This window comes from Sylvia atricapilla, chromosome 6 (assembly GCF_009819655.1).
Source record: "Sylvia atricapilla isolate bSylAtr1 chromosome 6, bSylAtr1.pri, whole genome shotgun sequence".
Lineage (NCBI taxonomy): Eukaryota > Metazoa > Chordata > Aves > Passeriformes > Sylviidae > Sylvia > Sylvia atricapilla.
The window spans coordinates 54810025-54835954 of NC_089145.1; the positions used below are offsets into that span (position 1 = coordinate 54810025).

The window sequence follows — 25930 nt, forward strand, 5'->3', positions numbered from 1 at the left end:
GGGAGAAAGCACTGATTTCTACAACTTGTATATAAAGAATTGGAACTGAAACAGAGAGGCAGAATGAAGACAAAGTAATAACCCCATTTGATGTAATTATAAACTTTCATTTCTCACGATCTACTTGAGTTAAAAATAGAACAGGTTTTCCTGCTCTACTGAGGTATTATTCTGGGTGTTACAGGACATGTGAACATCAGCACCTTTGAACTTCTAGTACATAAGGCACCCTTAGGTCTAGGCACGATGACCAAAAAAAATTTAGAAAAACCTTCAGCAGCAAAAGCCTGTCTCTGTCCCTAGTATCTGTAAATGCTCAATATCATTTCTCTCTAACAGACATTACCTATCTTTCAGAAATCAGATACTTTCTTCTCGTTTAAAGGTAACTAATCAGTTGCTATAGATATTTCAGGTTCTAATAAATAAACATTTGCTTTTGATGCAAAATCTGCTTCTGAGTCATGTGCTAGCTCTTCTCTTCCACTGAATGTGTCATTGGCAATTTTTATTTTCTTTCCCATATATTTTATGAAGCTGAAAATCAAAGCTAACAGGGACAAAAAGCAAGTCGCAGCAGGTTGAAAATATCATATCTTAGTATTTTAGACATGTGTCAGCTTGATAACATAGGCACAGCACTAGAGGGATTGCCAGAATGTGACAGTGCACATGGCTTTGAGTTTAGAGAACACGCTTTAAAAAAAGACTGGAAGGCAGCAAGGGCAAGGTAGCCAGACTGTGGGGCTGATTCTGATCCTTCCTGATCTTCAATGCAAAACTTACACCAGCTAAGTTAGGCTGGAGAAACTGTTAAGTTTTTAATGGAAAAATTCTACAAGGATACAAGTCAAAGTGATGGAAGTGCTGATATTTAAATCTCTATATTGCTGTTCATTCATGACATTAATTTATGTAGCCTGAGCATGGTTCATTCCAATGCATGTGTTAATTCTAGAGGGAAAAGTGATATTCAATGAAAATAATGTCACACCACTGATCCCTGACATTAAAATACTTGACTTTTGCATCCTTCACTTTATTCTCTCTGCATTAGCATATTAGGAATTGTACCTACTGTATAAAAATATGTGATAATATTACTTCTCACAGCAAGTGAAGATAGCATATAGTACTAAAACCTCAACAATAACACAGGTTATTTGCACATTTCTGGTAGGTAGCAGTGCAGAACCATTTGGGGGTGTTCAACAGCAATTTGCACCTGAATATCGAAGCCCATTACAACAGTAATTAAATTTATTTTCCCTTCATCTTCACCTCATTTAGCTAGAAGTATTTCATTTACCATGCCTTAGAGGTAGGCAAATGAACAATATACCAATATACATGCACAGTCACAGAAGGAATCAACAGTAGAACTGGGAGTCCCACACCAGAGTTCAGGCTTTTTATTCTTGGCTTAACCAACTGAACTCTCAGCTCTTCCCTTTGCTCAGTGACAAATGTCACAAAAGCTGAAGCCAGCAGCCTGCCCCGAGACAGGAAACAAAAATAAGAACTATTTCTAGTCCCAGATATTCATACATAACCTTACTGGGATAAAACAAAGTACAATGGGACCTTTCACAACATCTCCTGCACTTGAGTGAGCCCCTTGCCCCTGCAGAAGGCTGGTCACAGGCACAGCAGAGGCTACATCACGCAAACACAAATCATATTCATATTCAGTAGGACAAAGCAGCTCTATCACAGCCTGGAGGTTCCTGTCCTGGTGCCTGGACACTCGATTGTTACATTACTCCAATCTGAACGTTACCCTGAACTTCATGATGCAGGGGGATAAAACTCCAATTGTTCTGCTCCAATAACCTGCCACTTGTTCTAAAAAATTAGTTTCTTTTGCTGTTCACCTCATAATAGGACTGCTCTGGTCTCTCTGCCAGAGGGCAGTATTACACAAAACTACAAGCTTCTTGATTACAATATAATTTTATAAGCAGTTGCTTTACTTAAGCAATTGCCAAGAAAAAGCTTTAGATTCAGTAGGAATTACTAGTTATGAAAAACACAGGAGATCTAAAATCTAAACCAAGCCATCTTTAAATATTGATTAAGTTTATAGTAAGTACACTCAGTAATCTTAGATTACATAAGAATTAAGAAAACTAAACTGAGCATAAATCATTGGTTCTCACTGGTGAAAGAAAAGTGAACTTTTTATCTCTCTGCAAGTACAAGACACACACCTTGGGTAAGGTAAATGAAGTAATTAAATAATTCCATGTTGGAAACCCAAACACATCCTATCACTTCCCTCTTCTGGTAACTCTTAGCCTAAAAAGGTATTATATCATGGTCCTGTGAGAAAAGTTCACAGATTTCAATGCCTTCTCTTCAGAAGATACCAATTCCTACAAAAACCTGGAATTTTAGCTAGGCTAAAGGTATGTGTAAGCATGCTTTTTGTGATGTTGTGAACATAATATCTGAACATGTGAACTGTCTGCCTTTTCCTGCACTTGAGCCGATCCACTGATGCCAGCTGATGGACCCCAATGTACTGAAGCTTCCTGTGCCATTAATGTGGCTAGTACATTCACAAAGAACTGAATTAAGGGACCAGGAAATGAAGCACTGGACAAGCTAAACTATATTTTTTCTAAATAGTGCTTCTAGTCTAAGCAGACACTTGAAAACTCAGCTTGTTTTTCTCTGCTTTACGCATTATTGCACATTTATGATGCATATGGCAGAAGACACCCCAGATGCGATTCTGGAATTGTGTTCAAGCTATACAAGTAAACATCAGCAAGCCAATTTTCACCAGCATCTGTAAGAGGCAGACAGCACACACTGATAGACAGAAGACTGACCCCACAGAGTGAAATCACACTACTCTTAGAAGTCCTAGGTACATCCTAGATTTTAGTCTGCTGACAACAAAAAAACCCTATGAACTGTGGATTTTAAAAACACATTCACACAGAAATCCTTTCATCTGCACGTGCACAGTGATATTCCTTTTCCAAGACTGCCTTTTATAAAAAGTCCTAGGCACATCCCATTTGACACACAGCCTGCATCCTGTGCGGCACTGTCTGGTGCCTAAAGCACAGACAGCAGGAATTCTTACTCTAAGACATCAGCAACAAATCCCTTAAGAAGCTGTATAAGAAGTCACTTTAGCATTATGTCAGTAAACCACTTCTAGGAGTGAAATGGTAACAGAGTTTGAAAACTATTGAAAACAGAACAGCTGCAAACTTGGCCTTATGAAGCTCTGCGGACATCTTGCAACATCCATCCTGAAGCCTCGGGGAGACACTGAGAACATCATTCAAAGCTTGGTGCCTCTTTGTGGACCTCCCTCGGGTAGGTGACGAAGGGAAGAGGGGAAGGGAAGGGATGAGGGATGACAGAGCACCGAGGAGCTAAACACCAGCTTACGAACAGAGAACAGAATCACATAACAACACTGGACCAATGGACTCCAAGACACAGCGACAAGACAGATGGACACAAACAAGACGCAAAATCACTACTGAGAAATAAAAAAAAAACAAAGCAAAGAAACCCCATTAAAAAAAGTAGATCTATAACTCTGAGGCTGCAAGAAGCAGCCAAGGGTACTGGTATAACTCTTCCAAAAAAAAGAATAAATCATAATATAAATAAAAAATTAAAATCAAAATGATATCCCCCCAAATCATACACTACAGACTTGCTCGGTTAGCCTGAATGCACAGCTCTGATGGAACATACGATGGTGTCATCACAGCCCATGCACCGGTTAATGAAGGCCATGGTTAGTTACATCAGCTAAACTACAGCATGCCAGAAAAATGATCTTGCACTGACCCAGAAATAAAAGATACGACAGACACTCTGCATTGCAATAAAATTCTTTTTATGCCATCTGCAGTTTCTAGGGCTCTTTACATTGGAAGAGTTTTTCCTGGGAAGATGTGGGGTAAAGGGGAGGGTTTTTTTCTTCTGGGTGTTTTTTTCTTTAAACTCAATTAAAAAAAAAAACTAAAAAAGGAAAAGGGAAAAAACAGGATAGAGACTTTGGAGAAGTTTAAAAAAGTAGGAAAATAAAAATAAAGGAGGGGTAATACTCTTCATTCTTTTGCACACAACTTTCTTGGGATATTCGAAAATGTGGATTTCTTGAGGATGGCAAGAAAAGATTTTGTTGCCTTTATTGGTTTGCAGATCAATATCTCATTCTTGAGATGATTAAATCATTATTTTGTTGGAAGAACTCCAAAAATATAAATTGAGAAGTACAGCGATGATTTTAAAAATTAAAAAATAGCAGCATGGCACGATTACGAGCCAAAAAAAAAAAAAAAAGGAAAGAAATATAAAAGAAACTAAAATATCAATCACCAAAAATTCATGCGGCACAAGATGAGGTGAAACGACAGAAAATGTTCTTCAAATATATACAATGTATATATCTATCTATATATACACGGACTATCTGTGTATATATCGATCGATATACCTGTATAATTTTTTTGTTCTCCCTGCCCCACCCTACCCCAAGGCTAATTGGTAGATGAAATTATCAATTAAAGTAAAGAAATAAATAAAAGGTTGAAAAAAAAAATCTAACAAAAAAAGAAATTAACGTGCTTTGTTCACCAAGAAATAACAATATCATGCATCTGTCCACACCAGCGGATGCCAGGGTTAGATGAAGGCATGAATTTCTGTGTAAACATGTGATTGGATGATAGGGGCTACTGCTGATATTGGTCATTTATTACTTTAGCATATAGATATATATGCACACTGTGCATATATAGATAAAATATCCTCATTGGTGGGGCCTTTGGAGCTCATAATGATAAAAAGACCAATATGCTGAAAACCAATCTCAGTATTCCTAATGCAAAAAAACAAAACAAAACAAAACCCAAAACCAAAAAGAAAACAAAACTTTCTGTAAGTCATCTGCATGATTGTAAAACTTGCTCATTTGACTTCATTTTGGCTGTAAGATTGTAGCTAGGAAATTCCATCAAACAAGTGATGCTATTGCACCTTGGGAAATGCTGTGGATGAACCCCTGTCCTTTGGGTCCATATGGCATTCACCTTATGAGATGGGAAGTCTGTTTCTCTCAGTACTCAGGAGCACAGACACAACTTTAAATGCTATTTCTTATTCACAGCATGAAAAATGGGCAAGTATTCCTGCTTGTCAGAGGGAAAGACTGGGGGTAACTGAGCACTGGATTGTGGGGGCATGTTCCTGTCAGGAGAGCAATGAAAACTCCCTGGGTGCTTTGAGAAGGTTCATGTCGTTATGGAGGACAACAGAAAATCAACACTTCTTTTGGTTCCTTCAGTGAGGTCTTCACTTCCAATATATTGTTTTTTGTACTGTGCTGGCTGTTTTGGAAGACAGATTATGCTTGTTTTCTGCAAATAAATCTCTGACCCAGGCAGCCTGCAGGTCAATGGCTACAGGCCAGTAAATTATAGATACAGAGAGCATATCTGTTGGATATGTGCCTCCTATGTGTGAGTACAAAACACTACGTAACTTCCAATGCAAAGAACTGTAGATTTTGGCATATCTACTGCTGTGTCCAGTCCCCCATCAGAAAGGCTTACCAGTCTGATCAGACAATGACAGCCTTAACATGTATGAAGCCTTTTGGGAACCACAGAGTAAATTTCCCTGGGGGGGAAAAAAAAAATCACATAGGAAATTGGTGGGCTGACAGGGAGGGAAAACTGGCAACTGTACCAGTGAAGAAACACAGGATGTGTCAAGCCAGGGAACACAGACTAAGCCCTACAGAGTATTGCAAGAAGCTGTGCTTTGGGCTTCAGCCTAATTGGTGAGTTTTTGGGTCTCACTGTTTTGAGTAGTCCAAGGAGCAGCTTGGGCTGTGATCCCAGTCAGCTGCCTGGCCACCAGCATCAGCCTGCCTGGTGCCAGAGCTCCACTGATGGACATCCTTAACAGGAATGAGGGCAATGGCATGAGGAGACAGCAACAGCTGTCAGGAAAGTGTAATTATCATCCTCAAGGCTTTGAAGTCTCAGTATGATCAGATTGTAAGGGTGGTCCTCATTTCACAGAAAAGAGACAAATACTTTCTTTCTTTCTTCACAGTGCTTCCTAGCCATTCCTTGTCAGAAAAGGTGTTTTCCTTACAAATATTACATTCTCTGAGAGCAGCTGAGTTACCAAAAAACCACCACAGAGCTGTGCTCAAAAGCACAGACTCAGGACCTTGGCTTGAGTTTTGAGGAAATTGAATATTTGAGCCTCAGATCTCCCTGGAGCAGACCAGAAGACAGTCCTGTACTCATACCAGAGAAAAAAAACATCATATTTTGGCACAGAAAAAAGTTTTTTGACTATGTACTGGGACAAGCAACATTTTCATAGAGATAAAAGAGGATCTTCTCTTGACTCTTAAGTAAATGCTTCTTCAGGGCAGATGAACACATTTTTTTGCCCTCTGAATCATTCAGATTAAGTCTTCTGGAGGATCTAGAGATCTTAGGATATCTAGGCTTGTCTGCAATAAGATGAATAGGGGGCAATTTCTGTCCCTGAACTTGAAATTATTTGTTTTGCATTACATAAAATACAAGGGGATTTTTGATCCACAGGTGTCATTGCTGTCAGTTAGAATAATTCCTTACGTATACACATGTCTATAGGTATGCCTCAGTCAGAACAGGTCTAGTGACAGCTCCTGTTTTTTAAATGGAGTTTTTCTTTCTACCATAATTCCAAAAGAAATCACTTTTGGAAGGGGGACACAAAGTGTTAGCCAGCCTGCTACAGTGAGTGATTCAAGCCAGCCTGGAAAGTCCTGAAGGGAGCAGAGTTAGGGAATCACCTTCATACTGTCTTTTTTTAAAGAGGTGCAAGTGTTCAAATGCAGATTGTATGTGGACGAGATTCAGGTCTTAGATTCAATTGTCAATCAGAGTTAAGTGGCAATAAGACCTTGCCAAATGGTTCTCACATGATATTTAGCCTCAAAGAGGACACGATTTTCAGCCTTTGAGTACACCAAAAAACAAAGGCTTCAAAAGGACTCTACATGTAGAGTACTCTGATTCAGGATCAAGACCAAAGTAATATCTCTAGATATTAGGATTTGATTCTGACCTATATGAAATCTAAACACTTCTGACTTGCAGGGAAATATTCTCTGCTGCCCTTGTCTTGGCTATTGAACAGCAGGTTCATAGTGATGTCTATCATATCTCACAGCTGCAGCAGTGAGTTCAGTAACCTTTACATTACTAGACCATGGCACTGAGGGTGATGGAAGGCCAAATTTGGCAGAAACTCAAGAGCTTTTAAAGCTACACATTATCAGAGCAACAAAAAGGAGACTCTGCTGGGTTAGGTCATTTAATTTTCAGTCTGCTGTAAAAGGGATCAGGCAAGGCAGAAGGCAGTGACCTGTCAACAGAACAGGATGAAGCAATTTCAAATGAGCCCAATTAAATAAATACCCCACCATTTTTTTAAAAAATCTGAAGCCACACGCTAGAAAACACAAGTAAAATAATCTGGATCTTTTCTCTCCATAATGTACATATTTAAACACCAGATCTTGGCGTGTGGCCAGAATTCTGACTTGGGTGGTGAAGTGTAAAAGCAAACATATCTGCTCAGCCAAGCCAGCACTACTGGATTTTGATAAGCCAGCTCAGATTGCTTTAGTGCTCCAGAGCAGAATGGGCTAAGTGAGAGCTTTGATACTGGCTGTACTGCAGACACTGGATGCACTCAGAATGCAGACAGTAAGATATGCAAAGGAAATGAGAAGCCCCACAGACCTGCTGCTTCTCCTCATTATGATGGAATGAGTTAAATTTATGCAAAAAGGACCTGCTTATTCCTCCTCCTTCTGGCAATTCTGTACACCAGCACCTCTGAGAGCAGGAAAACTCAAAATCTGGAAGTGCAGATTTCATCAGCAAGGACCATCTGGGAGACTTATTTTTACATATAATCAAGCTAACTTTTATTCTCAATGTCATAGCAATTCCCTAGAAAAGAATCAGATCTCAGAGGCTTATGTGGTGCGCCTTCCTATGCAAGAGGAGTAGGGTGTAATGAAAGATACTGGGTGAAAATTGCAAGAAGGTCTAGTAGCTTAGGAGAGAACCTTCAGCAGATTTTCAGTGAATCATATTATTTTACACAGCAGATATTCAAACATCTGTAGGCACTTTATATCTACCAACTGTAATGCTTAGCAGGATTTTCAAAAGCCAGTCATTTTTACAAATCCAGTTTGTACCTGTTTGTAGCATTAGATTTCTAACTGTGTCAGGAAGGAGGTATTTTTAGACTGGAAATGTTGCTGTACAGCACTATGAAATTTCATGCTAAACATGCTGTTTTACCAAATTTCTACTCAAACTTTGATTTTTCCACTGGCAGCATAAGCTGAAAATATTGCTGCTACAATTTCTAGCTGCTGAAATTATTGTGATTTTTGTAACAAAAATTTACAAGAGGAGGGGTCTGATAAAGACATCATTTTGCCCTTTAATAGAAATATATGGCACTCAGAATATAAATTAAAAAAAGAGAAGTCTTCACATTTTAGTGAAGCTTTAATGAACAGACTTCATTCATTTGCATACCAGTTGCAGTACCTTTGCCCTTGTAACACGGTCCTATTAATCTCATGCCTCACTTTTATCACAATCACTGTGCTGGCATTTCATTACTACCTTTATTTAAACTCTCAGTACCTTCATTGTTTATAATTCACAATCTAGTAATATCTGGACTGCTTTTCTTCCAGATGGGGAGTAGAAAAACTCATAGAAATCTGTGAAAGAAGAGATGGGAAGTAAGCTGAGCTACCTGTAACCAAGAGTCTGTGTCACTGCCTTCACTGCAGGGAAGTCAAGAGTAGGGGTGGAAGTTCCCAGCTACAATGCAATGCCAATCTCAGGTTACAGCAGGACCAAGTTCTACTAAAAATGCAGGTACATCATGACAAATTGAAAAGAAACATGAAAGCACTAGCCTTGGGTCAATTTTAAATTACTATTATGTTACTCAAATGGCTTCAGGAAATTAGAAACAGAACATTTATAACACTTTCTTGGTATTTTTTTGTAAGGAAAAAAAACAAAACTTTCTTGGTATTTTTTGTAAGGAAAAAAAAAAGCAAAGTAAAAACAAACAAAACAAAGCCAAACAAAAGAACCCCCTCAAACTCTATTTATATGTTTCACTTTTAAAGACAAAAATTCTAACCAAACTTCCTCTTTTTCTTTTAAATGTACACAGAAATTCGATGATGTCTGTTCTCTATTATAGAAATGCTTAACTCATGGCAAGCCTCAAAAAAGAAGACTTGAAAAAGCCTGTAAGAAATAAAATAGACTGCAGTTGCCTGCTGGATACCACATAATATATCTCACCAGAAAGAAAAGCCATCAATTTATCAAAATGTATCTGAAAGGGAGAAGTTGAGTCAGTTCCACATGGCCAGTCCTTCTGACTCTTTAATGGATACATTTTGAAGCATCACTGCAGATAACAAGGCAAGAATTACTACTAATTTTGTTATGTTAAAACTATATTTTGGTGCTCCCCAATTTCTTTGGGGTCCCAGGAAACAAAATTAGTATAAACACATTACCATGTTAACTGTACTCAAAATCCCATGGACAAATGTATTCCTTAACATCCATCTTCAGAGTAATTAATAAAGATTAAACATTGCTAATGGCTGATTTTTATTTCACTTTTGTTTCTCTTCTGTTTTCAAATGTTCAGCAGCTCCACTTTATAAATCTTCATTATTCGTCACACTTCATATTGATTTTTTTTCCTACTGTGTTAGCAAAGTAACATCTAGAAATATCTGAACTATTAATTAGCTGGAATCACTTTCAGAAAGTTTGCCTTTCCATGTGAACAACTTTATATAAACCAAACAGTGACTACATATCAGTGTTTTGCTGTTGCCAAGTCCATGGGATCTGATGCTTGGCTGTATAGCTTCTTATTTTATATACAGTGTATATATACATGAGTGTATATATATATACATATACACACACATAATACATATATAATTATATATGTATACATCCACACACATATAAGATATATGTATGCATTGTTTTTTGCAAATGAAATCAGAAAGCAAGCAAAACACAACTGACCTGACTTACCTGTACTGGGCTCACAGTCAATGAAATCTTCATCATCACTGGAACATTCAGCTGATGAAACAATGTCATCTGTTGTCTGTCATGGGAAGCAAAGGAATAAAAGAAGACAAAAGTAAGATATTTTCAAGTAAAGAAGCTATTACAGAGGCAGCTAAATATCTAAGGAAAAAAAAAGGTTTCACAATTGTAACTTTTAAAATATTTAAGTTGTACCAAGCACTCCATCTATGCCTGTGTAAATGTGCTCTCTACTGAGTTGGAGTCTCCTGTCAGAGGAACAGTGCTTATCCTGTGTTGTTGAATATTTGAGGTGTGCACAGGTGCTGTGCACCTGCTGGGCTGTTTAGGGCAGCACGTGGATCATACTGATGCTGCTGAATGAAGTCCAGTGGGCTACAAAGCCTGCCTGGCTGGCAACCTGCCCTCCAACAGCCACTACAGATGTGTCTGCTGGGAGGAGACTTGGCTCCTCCATAACCACCAGTATCATTTAGGGCCAGCCAGAAACCACTTCCTGAGAGACTTACCATGTGAGGCATGTTCAGGCTGAACATGCTTTCTGCAAAGAATAATATATAAGATACACCCAGATAATGTACATGACCAGATAGCTAGCAGTACTCTTTGCTGTGCCTGATGTACCACTCTGAGGCAGACATAATTCCTGCTCTGTTAACTCACCTCTTGGGCTGGGAATCTGGTGTTTACTCAGGTAGTAATTATCTGTGCAACTCACTTGTTGCCTGATGAAGAACTGCTGCATGTGTCAGGTAACCTCATCTCCTTAGCACGTGAACAGGGATGTGGATGCAACTAAGTTGACCAGCTATAAAGTCTGACGATGAAAGGGTTAAACCAAACTGTGACCATTCACAACCACTACAGGTTTCATTATATTACTCTGCATTTCCAGCTGGTGAGATTTTCTTCTTCTTCTTTTCTTCTTCTTTTTTTTTTTTTTTTTTTTTTCCGTTTATTTATATTTTTCCTCTGCGTGTGTGTCCTGCTTTAATTAATGAGCAGCATATACTGCAGCATGTTAGAGAGACGTGTACTGGTGTCTCTTCCCAGCAGCATCTCCTGCCTGTAATTGCTGCAATTAGTTGAATTAGTAATGCAGACCATTAGGGAGAGCCTGTGGCAGCCTCTGGACACAGGTTGTAATGTTCCTGTGCACAATACAAAATTACCTTAGCTCAGCAGCATTGGCTCAACCACGGCTTCTGATGAAACTGCCTCCCTTAACAGCTCTTCCTTGCAGAGAGCTGCCTGTTCTGCTGAGCAGCAGGATCAGTGGTGTGACTCCTGAACAAAGCAGCTGAAATGCTCCTCACCAGGCAGGAAGCATTGTTGAACTCAGGAGCAGGACAGCTGCATGTCAGCACTCTAGGTGAATATTTCTGGAATCTCACATCTCAACAAGCCTTTCAAATCCTTATTCTTGAAAAAGACTCTCCAGCTTTAAATAAAGTCTCCTTTACATTCTTATGTCTGTTTCCAACATGTTCCCTCTTCCCTTTACAAAAGAGTTCTGAGAAATCTGCCTTTTCTATAGCCTCCTGTGCTCCCAGCACTATGAAATACTTCTGACCCCTGCTAAAGTTCCTTGCTCTACCCCTCTCTGTTTGTTTTTTGAGCTAAGGGGAGAAAAAGAGAAACAAGAAGTCAGTCAGAAAGATCAGATTGAACCTAATGTTTCTTCAGTCTTGATTTTAGTGGCTTAGACTGAGCCAAGAAAGAAAAAAACCAGATAGGTCAGGTGCAAGTAAAAATTATAAAAACAGAGTATCTGTAAAAAAGCCAGTAGTGAAGTACTTTATGTGTTAAACAGTCATATCCAGCAAGGCCATTCGGCAATTTTTTGTTGAATGCTATCCTGCAGTAGTTTCCTGCTTAAATACTTTCATTAAATACTTTTACAATCTTGCTTCCATGGGGAGTCTGAAGAACTGAAGGTAATATGTTTCTGCCTTACATGTCAAGGTAAATTTTTTTAACAGCTTCTTTCAGTCATAGAAAGTGGAAGAATTCTGTTGAAATCCTGGTGACTTCTCTTAAGACAAGCTGGCTCTAAAATGTTGTCTGCTCAGTGAGAGGACAAGAAAGGAGGACTGCACAAAATAGAAATTATTTTTCAATTCTTCTGGTCCTGTCACATACATTTTAGAAAGATTATTTATCCCCAGAAACTTTGTAACTTATGCAGTGATCACATCCTCCAACAATGAAATGCAGCTGTCCCTGGGTAAAAATATATTGGTTTTTAATTGCACCAATGTAAAGTAATTAAGCACAATTTAGTAAACAAGACTATACTGCTAGAAATTTTTCAGCAGAGGAAATGTAGTTAGTGAAACTGGAGATTTATACTGTAGTTGTCTAAGGGTAAGGATGACACTGTGAATAAAAGATAAATTAAGGATAGCACTGTGAATAAAGGATAAACTATCCATCACTACTAGAAGACCTCGCTCAGACAGTGCTAAAACCCTGGCAACTGGTTTTGATTTCCAGGTTAAATTTAGATCATGTGGATTTTGCTCTTAGCTGAAGATCTGACAATTCACACTTCTCATAGAAAAACAGTGATGATTTGCTTCAGTAGGAAATAAACACAAAAATTATAACAATGTGTTGTTGTCGCTTATCAGCTGCGATACCTATTTGATTACCCACTTCCTTGCTCAGATCTAAAGGCTTCATTCAACATTAACATGGAATCAAATCCAATTGAATTAACAATGTGATTTAGTATTTGTAAAGAATAAGGAGTTCCTTTATAACTGTTTTTCCCTCTTGCATATTAGGGGCATCATATGAAACCAGGAAGGTAACAAGGCCATTTTATTTTTTAAACTGGATACCTCCTTGCAACAGGATACTGGTAGATAATAAAAGTTTAGAGCATTTTGGAAGTGATAAGCCAAAACTAAGGTAAAAACATCTTTCCAGAGCTGTTAATTACCCTATGTCTAGTTTGTGAAGTCCCTGTGCCATAACCTGAGAAGTCATGAAGCCTGACCCTGTTCCTCCTCTTGTTCAATTTCCCATCTCATAAGCAGCTAAAGGCAGTACACGCAACATATTTATGCTGCACTCTGATATGTGTACTAGATTTCCTCCTATAAAATCCTCTTGCAGCTTGTGTTGCTGCTGAACAGAGAAGGGCACAGTAAGCCAGACTCAGACAAAATGCAAATTTGTGATATGTAGTACTCATCAGCCCTGTCAACTCCAACCTCTGTTGTACTTTTGTACTTTTTCATGACTGTTTGTACTTTTTCATGACTGGTTCCACACATGATTTTATCAATTTATCTCCATCTTTTCTCCCTGTGTCTACTACATGCTATTTCACCTGATATTCTTTTTTTTTTTTCATTGTGATTGCTCTTTATTCCATCCTGCTGATTTTTTTTTTTTTTTATGTATAAAAATGAGGGTTAGAAAAAGAAAAAAACACCTCCAGAAGTGGTGTTAGATTTAAGTCAAGGTCATTAATGAGATCTCTAGAAACCACAGAAAAGATAAGTACACTAATCTGTCTTGCCATTTCCTATCTTGTATTTTTAATCTCTGTACTTTCCATCACAATTCATCACTAACTGATTTTCTAGTCCCACCACATATTGGTTTTCCATACACCTTCCGCTCAGATACCAACATCTGAATCATCCCAAAGGAACAGAGCTATTTCAGTGAGAAAGAACAGCAAATTCCTGACCACAGGAACAGGGTCAAGGAAACATCCAGAAGACCATTACTTCTTGTACCAAGAATTGGTACCTTTCAAGACCCTCCTGGAGCTGAGAATTTTCACTGGATTTTTATTAAACTTGCTCCTTCCACAAGACGGGAGAGGCTAGTGAGCAGAGACCCTGGAAATCTCTCCACTACCATAATTCCTTCATAACAGAAACAGCTCACTGTGAGGCAGTTAGCAAAAACACTACTCCATTTCTGGCCCCTTTTCCCCCTTTTTGAAATGGTTCTCATTATACTCATCCACTGGCTCCAAGGGATGTAAGTGGATTAATGCTTTAGTGTCTGCTCAGTGATCTAGGGATAGTAAATGCTAAACGTTCTTATGTACAGGCAAAAGGATGGTGATGAAACTTCTCCATATGCTGTGATGGAAATGATGTTTGTGTTTTCATTGGAAAGAACATGAGAGAGAAAATATTTTTCCCTTCCTTATATTAGCTAAATTCTATATTAAAAATAATAAGTCACACTATACTATTTTAAAATATGTATTTCATTTTTAAAGAATCCCAGCTTTGAAATTACTTGGCCTGTATTAAAGGCCATAAAACTAAAGATAGGTATTATAATAACTTTCAATAAAATTTCTCTCTGGCAGGAACCCTTTTTATTCCTTCCTCTGAAAGATTTTTTATGGCATTTATATTATTATTTTTTCTCTCCCTCTCTCTAGTGTTTAATGAAATTGCTTTGGAATAAAACCAGGGTAGGAGAAAGTGCTAAACTCTCAGTCCACCCCAGAGGATTTATGGGCATATTTACCTTCAAATTCTTTCAATTTCACTGAATTGGCTCCCCATTCCTTTCCTTGAATTATTAGTTCTGTAATCACCTCCTCCTAATTATTCACTCTAAGGGCCTCTTCAATCTTGACACGGTGATGGTTCTACAATCTTTGTTCATTACACCGTATGTGCTGGTGTGGGATATATAGTGCAAGGAATTTTGGCATGGTGTGGCAAGACCTGCTCAAGATGACGCCATTCCTGCCCAGTCTTTAAACTGTCCACAGCCCTAATTTATGTATCAGATCCATAACCCTTGCTCCTTTGTTCTACACCAAATGGCAGGTGCTGAATCTTCCTTTTCCCAATTGCAAAGTTTTTTTTGACATCTTGCTGTTTGGGCAGACTGCTATTTGAGAAAGATTAAGCATGCTGGATAAAATAAGCTCTGTCACAGAACAGCTTTATGAAATTATAAAAAACACACCCAGGAATGATGGAGTTCTCCTTTCTAGAGGGAGAGAAAAGACAAGGACCCATAAATTCAAACCCCAGACAAATTCCCGCAGAATTACACACTTGGCAGGTGCTTCACTCGGTAAAGTAGAATTCAATTTTCCTACTTGACTTTTCCTTGAAATTCTTCTGCACACTATACATGTTACTTCCAATTCAACACCATTATTTGAAAAGCAACACTTAATGCTTTGTTGTGAGAGGAGTGTAAATCTATTTGCTACCAAGGAACTGCAATTTACAACACTTTTTGAAATACGACCATCACAAAATGCTAGGCACAAATATCTTCCCAAGAGTGGAGAAATACAGTTGTATTAACCTGGGCACTGCATTTGCCTTTCACACCTAAAATGTACAGAGCTGAAAGTCAACAAACTTTTCTTAAATACAACCACTTGACTCCCTCCATTGCTTCCATACTGCTATATTTTCTCTAGGAGTAATCTCAAATTTATTATGGAATATGGACTACATTTTTTTTTCTATGCATAACAGTATAGAGTACAAATGCTCCCTTTATAATTGCCAAAAGTTAGTGATGCTGTTCAGTCTTCTAGAAACCAAAATGTTTCCTGGCAAAGAATAGGCTCAAGGAATTTGCTGTTTTGCCAAAAGAAGATAGCAGATAAAGTGCCTGTCTCATTAGGTGCCATTTCTAGCTTGAATACCTCCACCTTTTGTACTTTGGTAACTGGGCTTTTTAAAGAACTTTTTGTATTCTGTTCACACTATTCAATTAAATGAGACTCCTTGATCTGTCCTTTCTACACGTTACATTTGTTTCTCACTTTTTAATTAATCTTTATTTGCAAAATACCCTGGAGGTCACTACAGTATAGCAGACCTGAGAGACTCAGTCTGGACAAACTGAAACTACTACATACAGAGAGAAATAATCTGCATACAAATGGGAAAATATTAGAAGTGTTGCAAAAGTCATAATGAAGTATTACAAAAGAAGCTGCAGTTTGGGACTGTATAAACTTTTAAGGAGAGTGTTGGGTCTCCTGTTTTTTGCTAAAGTGTATTAATCTTCTCCACCTCACTACCAGATAGAGCAACATGTATTTTCTTATCATGAGACAGACACAGTCACAAATATGTGCAAACCCTTTGCACCCCAAGATACTAATGCTGAGGTTGTATCTGCCTCTGCAGAGACAATGTATCAAAGAACATGAAACTAATAATTTTTCTTCATATAGCTCATTTGAGGTAAATACAAAAACAAGAGGACTAAATCCTTTGTTTAAATTGGCATTGATTTCAACCAAACTGCAACAACTTGCAGCAACAGAGAATGGCTCACTGCATTTAGCTTTAGACAATTCAGTGCCGGAAGATTAAGAGTAATTTTAGTCATTTCAGAGAAGAGCCACTGAAAAGAGGAAAGAACTAGAGAAATGTATGAATGAGACAGACTTAGTAAAACTAAACATCAGAACTCACAAGGACTTAAGGTATGATAAATTTTTACAGGTGTCACAAAGGACATCAGGAAGAATGATGAACTATTTAGAGTGCTTCAAAAAAAGATAAAATTAAGGGGGGAAAAAACCATTATTTTCACCGAGAAAAATATCAGTAGTGATCTTTACCAACTACGGAGAAATCTCAAAGAAATACTAGAAACCATTAGCACTGAGGTCAAGCAGTTAGCTAAGCCATCCAGGTATGAATACCATTAGTGTATATGCCTTAATGGGGAAGAACTTGCTCCATCTGTCTTCAGTCCAATCTAATTCGCTCCAAATCAAGTCCGTATTTGCATCCTCTCCATCACTATGCAATAAAGGCACATTACAGATTTCTCCCTGTCATTGCAAGGCAGGCAGCAAAGCCATCCAGCACAGCCTTTCAGTCAGCTGTGCTCAGAGCAAGAACCACAGAATCACAGAATATTCTGAGTTGGAAGGGACCCACAAGGATCATCAGAGTGCAACTCCTGGCCCTGCACAGGGCAGCCCCAAGGACCACACATGGATCACACATGGATCACACAGGAATGGTGACATGGATCACACCACGTGCCCGAGAGCACTGTTCAAATGCTTCTTGAACTCTTTCAGGTTTGGTGCTGTGACCACTTCCCTGGGGAAGCCTGTTCCAGTGCCAAACAACCCTCTGGGTAAAGAACCTCCTCCTGATAGCCAAATTAAACTTCTCCTGACTCAACTTCAGGCCATTCCCTTGGGTCCTGTCACTGAGGCTGGTGTCTTACCTACCAAGAGGCTGGTAGGTGGCCAGCAGGCATGTACCCCTCAACAGTAGCCCAGCAAAAGTGCATCTCCTGGCTGCATGTTCCTGGCTGGATATAAAAGCTGATTTGCTGTCAAGTTATAGCATTAAGTAGGGATCATGAGAGAGCTACTCCTCAACAAAATCATTTGTCATTTGTTTACCACTATGGCAGACAACAGATAAAGGAACTAGGCAGTTAAGTAAAAGAAAGCAAAAAATAATCTTCCCAATTGTATGTCAATCTAGATTCATGGGCAGTCATGATTAAAAAGAGCTTTGAAAGCTTGAATTATTCCTTTGAAAGCCAAAAGCCTGTCTCGCTAAAATCAATAGTTCATTAGGACTGTAAAGTCTGACTCTTCTGGACCAGGTTTGATGCCAAATTTCAGAGACTTTGTTCTGTGCCTGAGCTGTGGAAAGTCAACAGGGAAAAATCATGTTTCTGCCTTTTGTCTGTGTCTGCTGGCAGTAGGAATGGTGATGGTGTTGTGAGGCAGTGTGAGCAGAGAGAGAAAGAGAAGGGAGGGCAAAGAGGGGAGAAAGAAAAGTGGGGAGGATTAATTCATCTGTTGTTCAAGGCACCCTGACAGGGGAAAGAGAAGTATTGAACCACAGCAGCTTAACCCAACTTCAATGTACCTTCCCAAAAGCATAAGGAATGTAATTCTTCATGGTGTTCTGCTGATAAGCAAATCCTCCTAAATCCTTTCAATTTATTTCTTGGCCTGAAGAAATTACATATTATTTAGGAGCTAAATAAATAAATAAAATTTCATTTCTATGAATCTAAATTGGTTGTTTATTGATTACATATGCCCACAGAGCCACTTGCTTTTCTATTTCTTTCCTTTTCTGACAGAACAGGCTCTTTTTGTCTTGAAATAGGAAAGCATCAGCTGGCAAGTCTTTTCCAGACTATTCGGTAAAACCATCAAGATTTGCAAGAGCTTTGAACTGGCTGTAAAATACCATTTATTGGTCTTAATACAAAAGATATAGATTTTGGTATGAGAGGAGACTCTTTCTGCTCTCTTATCAACCAATTTCTCCTTTCCATGTGAACTTTCCTTCTTCCAAAGAAGTACCATGAAGATGAAAGTTGTGTGTCTATACACTGAAGACAGAACCTCTTGGAATAATCACAGAGAAAGAATATTCACATGGAGTATACTTTTCATCATTTCATGAAGGAGCTTGCACTCCTTCCTTATTATATTTTTATTTCTTATTGAGAGAAACTGTCACTTGAAACAGAAACAATCAGTCCTCTGTTATATAACCACAGTTACGCAGATGGTGGTGATGCAGGTGAAAACTCTCTAAGAAAGGTACAGAAGGTAAGCCCATAATGAACTAAAGTAACTAAAAGCTTAATGCTAAAAATCAAGCCACTAATAAATCAAGCTGACCCCAGAACAACTCCCACTCTAAAGTCAGTGAGAGCTGCTGGAAGGACAATTTGTTGAAATTCAAATACTGCTCAGGAATGTGACTTTTTAAATATCACACCAATCTACACAATGATGTTTCCCAATCCTTGTCCAAAAATCTTTAAATGGAAGACATTTCTTGTAGGAAATGGCCTGAAAATAGATTCAGAGTGTTCCCCCATGTGCCATTATCCCACTCAGAAGAACAACATCCAGCTGAACACATGGGGCAGCATGCTTGAAGCAGGACACAGGAAGCAAAAGCTGAATAAAAATTCTCACAGGTATGTAGGAAAAAGCCATATTATCGACAGAATTTAGCATCCTGATGGTGTGGGCTCTAGTCCCTAAGGTACACATTCTGATGTATTATCTTAAACTGTCACAGAAATAATTTTATTAATATGCTGGTCTATGAACTACACTTGCTGAAAAAATAAAATGTTACATACTTCACCAGAAGAAGGGCAGGGCAGACTGCTGGGATGCAGTAACTTTTTAAATTGCCCAGTCCAAATTGCCAACAACGTTGAATCAGAGTCCGCATGTTACTTGATTTTATTTTCCTGATATTGTCATAAATTTGCCATCTGACATCAGCAAAACTGTCCCCTTTCCTCATGCTTCTGTTGATATTGCCATAAGATGGAGAGAAAACAGCTTCTCTGCTTGCTTGGCATACAATCAGAATTTTGGTAAACATTTTTCATTCCCAAGGCAAAGCCTAAATACAGAAGACTCCTTTACACCTAGTAAAGGAAGCCTGTGTTTCAGGAAGTTAGAGACTCAAATGATCTGAGATGAATCAGCTGCCCTTTGAAGACTCAGTCTCTAGTAAGAGTAAATGGGTTTTTCTTTGCGTGCTAGCTGGCACTTAATAACTGTGTCAGAAGAATATTTTTCATTTACACTTTGCTCCTTTGCTGGAAATCAATATGTCGTTTGCTGGCATTTTCTCCTGGACATCTTTATTTAGCTTGTCTTTTTTCCTCAGAGGGGAGGGAGTTGTATTTGATTTTGTTCTGTTATTGATTGGATCACTCTTAGCAAGAAATAAATAACTAAGCACAGCACAGGAGCTTTAATGACAATCTCTTACACCTCAAAATCTGCACACCGTGTTGCACTCCCCCCTAACCCATGATTCAAAAGAAACAAATCTGTAAATCATAGTTACTGTGTAGAAAAGAGGTAGTCACAATTTAACTGGCATTTCTACTTATGTGATCACTTAATAAAAGCATACAAGTCCTGCTTCTATTAAAGCAGCAGTCCTATTGCTGTAGCATCTACTGCTGGGATCTCATAATCTCTTTCAAATGAGGTTTAATGAGAAACTAAAAGATACAGGAGATCTTCTCCCAGCCGACATCATTCCCTGGAGGAAACAGGAGCATGTTCAGGTATTAAACACCAGTGGCAGTACAGGACACAGCCTGACACACTCTGCAGAGGGGCAGCCACTGTGCCCCAGCTGCTCCTGCCTGCTGCCTCAAGTTTGCCTGCTTTTCACTGTTTGCATTTTGCTCTCAGGCAGCTTCAAGTAAACTATGTATATTTTTAGAATTGTTTAAATTCTTCCTCTCTGGGAGGAGAAAGATGATTGATGGTGATGTTCACCAACGAGGTTGAAGAGGTGGCTACCTATGCTGGCCTGTTTGTAAAATTGTATATATATATGGAGTCAGAAAAATAAAGTAGAAGCTTTTCCTGCTCTTGCCTGCCTCATCCTTTTGTGCTCCTAACAGCAGCCACAAGTGTGACCCTCCATCACACCAGCCACAGAAATCCTGCCAGCATCCAATGGGAAGGGATGGGCAAGCCAGCCCCAGGGGCTGCACTGTGGTTGCCCAGCATCCTTTTTTTTTTTACATTATATATATATATATATATTTTTTTTTTTTTTACTGGGGTGTTCTTTACCTCTTCCCCTGCACCCCTCTTAATTTCTCTTGCTCATTATTACATTGGACACAAACAGCTGGCACAGCTGTAAAATTCATAAAGGAGAAGATTCCCTAGTACGGTCCAAACTGTGGCACTTAAAATCTAGTGTGACAGGGTGTGCTACTCATAAAGTAACAATAAACGTTGTCACTCTGAATAAATGTGCCTTAGAACAACTTCTGCAATTATTATAAGTACCTCTGAGTGCAATAAGATAAACAACTATCTTTGAATGTTCACATTAATGTGCTAGACTATTCTTGCCAGACAAATATTCCTCTTGCTCTCCAAACATTAACCCACACTTAGAAAATGGCATTTAAATACTGTTACTCACAGGATTCACACATTAGCTCACAAGGGGAAGGCAGTTCCCACACATTTAAATGCAGAATAAACATAATGTAAAATAAATAAATGCAGAATAAATCCTGGCCCACTACCTACCAACCAGTACCTAGAAATGCTGGCTGAATAACATTAGAGAGTACAACATTTAACAAAGGAAAATAGCCACTAAAACAGCCACATGCACATATGTAAGCACATATACAACATACCTGCTAAAAAAGGCTATGAATGGTTTTAATTTATAAACAATTAGAAGTTTATTAACAGAAATGTCATGGAAGTGGCTGTGGTAGATCTCATATTTCCCAGGAACAGTGACAACCTCTTAACCACAAGTACATCCTACCTCTCTTAATATAGGATGTAAATGATTGTCAGCACTGGTACAGAGACAACTGTTTACTCAGTGAAAGGTATATATTACCTATTTACCTATAATATTACCTATTAACGTACTGACATTATCATGGCCAAATCAAATAAAAATTAAGTTAAAATTCTAGACAATATTTCTCCCAGAAAGACAACTGCCAAATACCTAATGCTTAAAAAATATGCTTTTCTATCACTAACATTTATTTTCCTTTTGAAATATGAGTAAACTAACACCTTTACCGGGGCAACAGGGAACTGACTTCACCCCACATGTTGGCAAAAACATGTGACAAAAGAGTAAACAGGGAAATGAAATCATTACCACCACCACTAAGGATCATGGGGGAAAACTTAAGAAAGTTAGAGCCAGAAATTTGTCTAATCATAACTTTAACAAGGATCTATTAACAAGGAAAGAGATCTATTCCCATCAAACATATACCCATCAGCTCAAAAAACATACTTGGTCCACCAAGTACTGATGAAACCAGATAAACTTTAACCTCATGAGCTGTAGAACATGACAAATGGCTCCTGAGCATTAAATCTGAAGTAAACATCACTTAAATGACACATGAAGTAGTCCAAGCTGCAAATGGTTGTTATGTAAGAAAATTCTGCTGTTGAGTAAGGCAGACTCCCATGCACAGCAAACCTGATTAACACCTTATGGCTGCTGGGTTTCTCAGCAGGCCCTGCCTAATCAGAACATTTGCCCTGTGAAGGATAAGAAGACAATATTCCTTGCTTATTTATTTCATTTTCTAGTGAGTTTGATTAAATGTAGTAAAGACAAATCAACCTTCTGTGTTTGTGTAAAATGGAAAAAAGGAACAAAGCTATCTTTAATGGCCCCACAGATGCTCAGCTGGAATCCACTTAACTGAGTAGAGAGTTAGGCAAAGGAATTCAGGCTTTAAACACCACCAAGAATCAGCTGACATAATCTATACTTCTACCTGCTTAAAGAGAAAACAACAAACCCACTCCTCACACAGTGAAGAGGCTTTCTTTTTCTCTGCAATTCTGTCTATAAAAGCATCAAGTACTACACAAAGTTCTTCCTTGTGTCCTTCAGATTTCCACAGTGTAATTTGGGAGATATTAGGAAACAAGTATCCAAAGGAACATTGTCAGAAGGAGAGAGGATTGGAAGCTCTAAATCCATACGAATGCTTTTTTCACTGTCAGTAAACTTGCTTCTCAACTCAGTTTTGTGGCAATGTTGCATTTTTTGCATCAATAACCTCTTGTAAGAAATTAAAGACAGCATGAAATTCATGCCCACTATGAAATGAAGAAGCTTCTACATAAAGAATTTGAATGAGACACTTACCAGTTGAAAGTAGAACTCTGAGAATTTTTTCCTCTCATATGTTCTAATTATAGTGTTGACAACAGTGGAAACCACAAAAGAAACGACGCCATTTTAATGCAATGCCCATTAAAGCCTTTAGTAACACAAAGAAATACCCAGGTCTTCCAGACTATGGACAGCCAACTTCTAGCCCATGGAGGATTTAACTTAGCAAGGCATAGAAAAGGACAGCTTGACCAGGATGGAGCCAAAATGCAGCAAGAGTCCCCATATTCAAGATATTACAGTCCCTCAATAGACAGACAAAGGTGTATGCTAAGGTTTCTTGCTACATCAGTTTCTGCTTTTCCACAAGAATTAAAAAAGCAGAAAGAATCAGAACTTTTGTTCTAAGGAAAAATTCCACCGTCCATAGCTGTAACACCTACAGCAGCAGCTTTGGGATGATGGTAAATTTCTGGTCTCTCCTGGGAGGAAATAAGTTCAGCTTCCCTTAAAATTCCCTTTTCAACTGTATCATTATTGTAGCTTCCCTTGTACCAGCCAGAAACAAGACATAACAGCCACTGAATTTAAAAGATGGTGCCTCTGCATTTTCAGGTATAGGCCCTACTCACACTAAAGAGATTACTGGCATTACAGACAAAAGGGCATATCCTAGTTGGTAGAGCTGCTGCTTTTAGGTCCAGCAGTGTTGATTGAAGAAGGCTTTCTGCCAGCAGAGTTGTATCACCTATGAGCCTTTCGAACTGACAGTAATTGGCATAGTTATGTCAGGATTTTGACTGGCAACAGCAGGTAACATTAAAGCACGTGCATTTCTGCACTGTGGGATGTGCAGTGAAGGTGTCAGAACTCCAGAGTATGGCACTGTATTCCTCTGAAGTGCTCCAGGATGGCCAAAGTGCTTCTAAAAAATCCTGCAATTGGCTCAAATTATTTGGAGCTGTTATTATCAGCCTCACAGTTACTAGCAGGCATATAACTTCGGTCAGGAATTTGCAAGTAGAAGACTGCAGTCAGTGGGATTTCTTTTGATTCAGAAATCTCAGGTCAGAGGGGTCCATTATTTTCACCAAGTCTGACTACCCATTTTAGGCAGCTGTGGAATTACACAGAAGAGCTGAGTGCCAGGGTGCCTCTGCCACTGATTTGCAATGACCCTTTACAGGGCTGTTAATGTCTCAGCACAGGATGGCTTGATTTTCAAGAGAATGAAGACATATATACATGTATCTCTTGGAAGCAAATATCTGTAAGTTGCTCTGACAGTCCCTTGAGGACAGTGATGTGTAAAGCATCTGAAGAGATATTATAGAATTCTGAAATTGTTTGGGTTGGAAAAGATCTTTAAGATTACTGAGTCCGACCGTTAACCTAACATTGCCAATTCCATCACTAAACCATGTCCCTAAGTGCCACATCTACACAACTTTTAAACACCTCCAGGGACGGTGAGTCAACCACTCCCCTGGGCAGCCTACCCCTAATTGTATCCAGTTCTTTATATTTTGTGAGCAGAAAGACTCACACTGACAAAATGGAACTTCCGCATTGTCATGCCCACTATGAAATGAAGAAGTAACTGTAACAAACTGTTATGCAGGGCTGAGGTAGGAGGGACATAAGAAACATTCTGTTCTCTTTAATATTTTTGAAATTAAATAAAACACTGGAGGTGAGTGCACAGTTCCTAAAATCGGAGGTTCCTGCAGACAGGAATTTCTTGCAAATTCTTGTCATCAGGGGGAGAAGCCTGCAGAGCACCCCTGTACAAATAAATGGCAGCAGAGCTTAACACCAAAGGCAAATGACTCAGAAAAAGCACCTTGCCATGGTGGACCACCAGTACTCATCCTAGCAGGACACAGCACTTGCTTTCAGCACAGCTTTCCCAACAGGTGCAGAGTGGAGCTCTGTAACCTCTAGCAGGCAGCTTTGAATCTTAGCACCTCACAGGTAGTGGAACAAATTACCTGGCTGGTCCCAGGATATCCCTTTTACCTAAGTCTCCCACTTACCCAGAATGTGCAATTGATGGAAACAAATGCTACAATCTGACACCACGGAGCTCCTGACAGCTGTCAACTCATTAACTTCTATTCACTGGCTTCCCACCTCCTTGCCATCATATTACATAAATTGCATTTCAGCTGGCAGCCTTTTCCTTTGCCTGAAACCGTTTTGTACTGAGAATATTTAAGTTCATTTTTTTTTCTTTAAATGAATTTATTCCCTTCCCTTTTGTAATTTGCCTTGCCTTGCAACAGTTTGAATGGGCTGCAGGATACTGTTTCATTATCAAGCTGCAACTGGAAATGAATATTTTATAGCAGCTGAACAGAGATTTGGCTGTAAATGACTATATCCTAATTACACAAAACAAAAAGAAAGACGGAAAGAAAAATTAATTCAATTAATGAAATATTGATGCAATTTACAGACAAAGGCCTTCCCATTTAGAAGGGAATTCCAGCATTGTGAATTTTACAAAGAGCTGGAGGTTCATTGCCTCCTTTTTGATTTATCTAGTTATGTGTCTCATATTTAATTTTTGCTTCTTTCAGGCTCTTTAAAACGCCTGAAGGTATGTCTGGTGTCTGTCCTTACTAAATCACAGACGTAAGTGCTTCAAATGAAAATACATGCTTATAATGACTGTGTTATAAGAACATGTCAAACTAGAGCAGAAGTGCAGTCGTGCCAACTCAAACTTCACTGAAGCCTTGACTTCTGCCCCTGGCATTAGACATTTTATGTTTGTTGGCAGATAAAGGATAAACACAAGGCAGAAGTACTTTTCTCTCACATATGCTAGTTGGAGTGGCAAGCATCAGTTAGGAAGTGGTTATATTTGCAACTCCGTGCTGCATAGATTTTGTATTTCATGGTTCTTAATGGGCTTTTTGACCACATGCTGACATATTACCCTTTAAAATCTATTTATATTTTTTCCTACAATATCATATGGCAGTGAGTTCCACATTTCTTGTAAAAGCAGTTCCTCCTGCTTGATCTCAGCCTGCTTCTACCTTATTTCACTTGTCAGTCTTTGTTTAATGAGAAACTGTGAGCAGTCATTGCCTAGTCAGAATTTCT

General features: G+C 38.7%; 1 protein-coding gene across 3 annotated transcripts in view; it reads right to left on the bottom strand.

Annotated features, from left to right (window-relative positions):
• The window catches only part of LOC136362966 (neurexin-3-beta), a 351965-nt gene that overhangs the window by 28203 nt on the left and 297832 nt on the right, over nucleotides 1-25930 (bottom strand). For 2 of the 3 annotated variants that reach the window (XM_066321974.1, XM_066321973.1), the window contains exon 6: nucleotides 10161-10236. In XM_066321974.1, coding sequence (XP_066178071.1) covers nucleotides 10161-10236 — 76 coding nt within the window. Of the gene's footprint in view, nucleotides 1-10151; nucleotides 10237-25930 lie in introns of all 3 variants that reach the window. The other variant, XM_066321975.1, reaches the window with a different exon arrangement.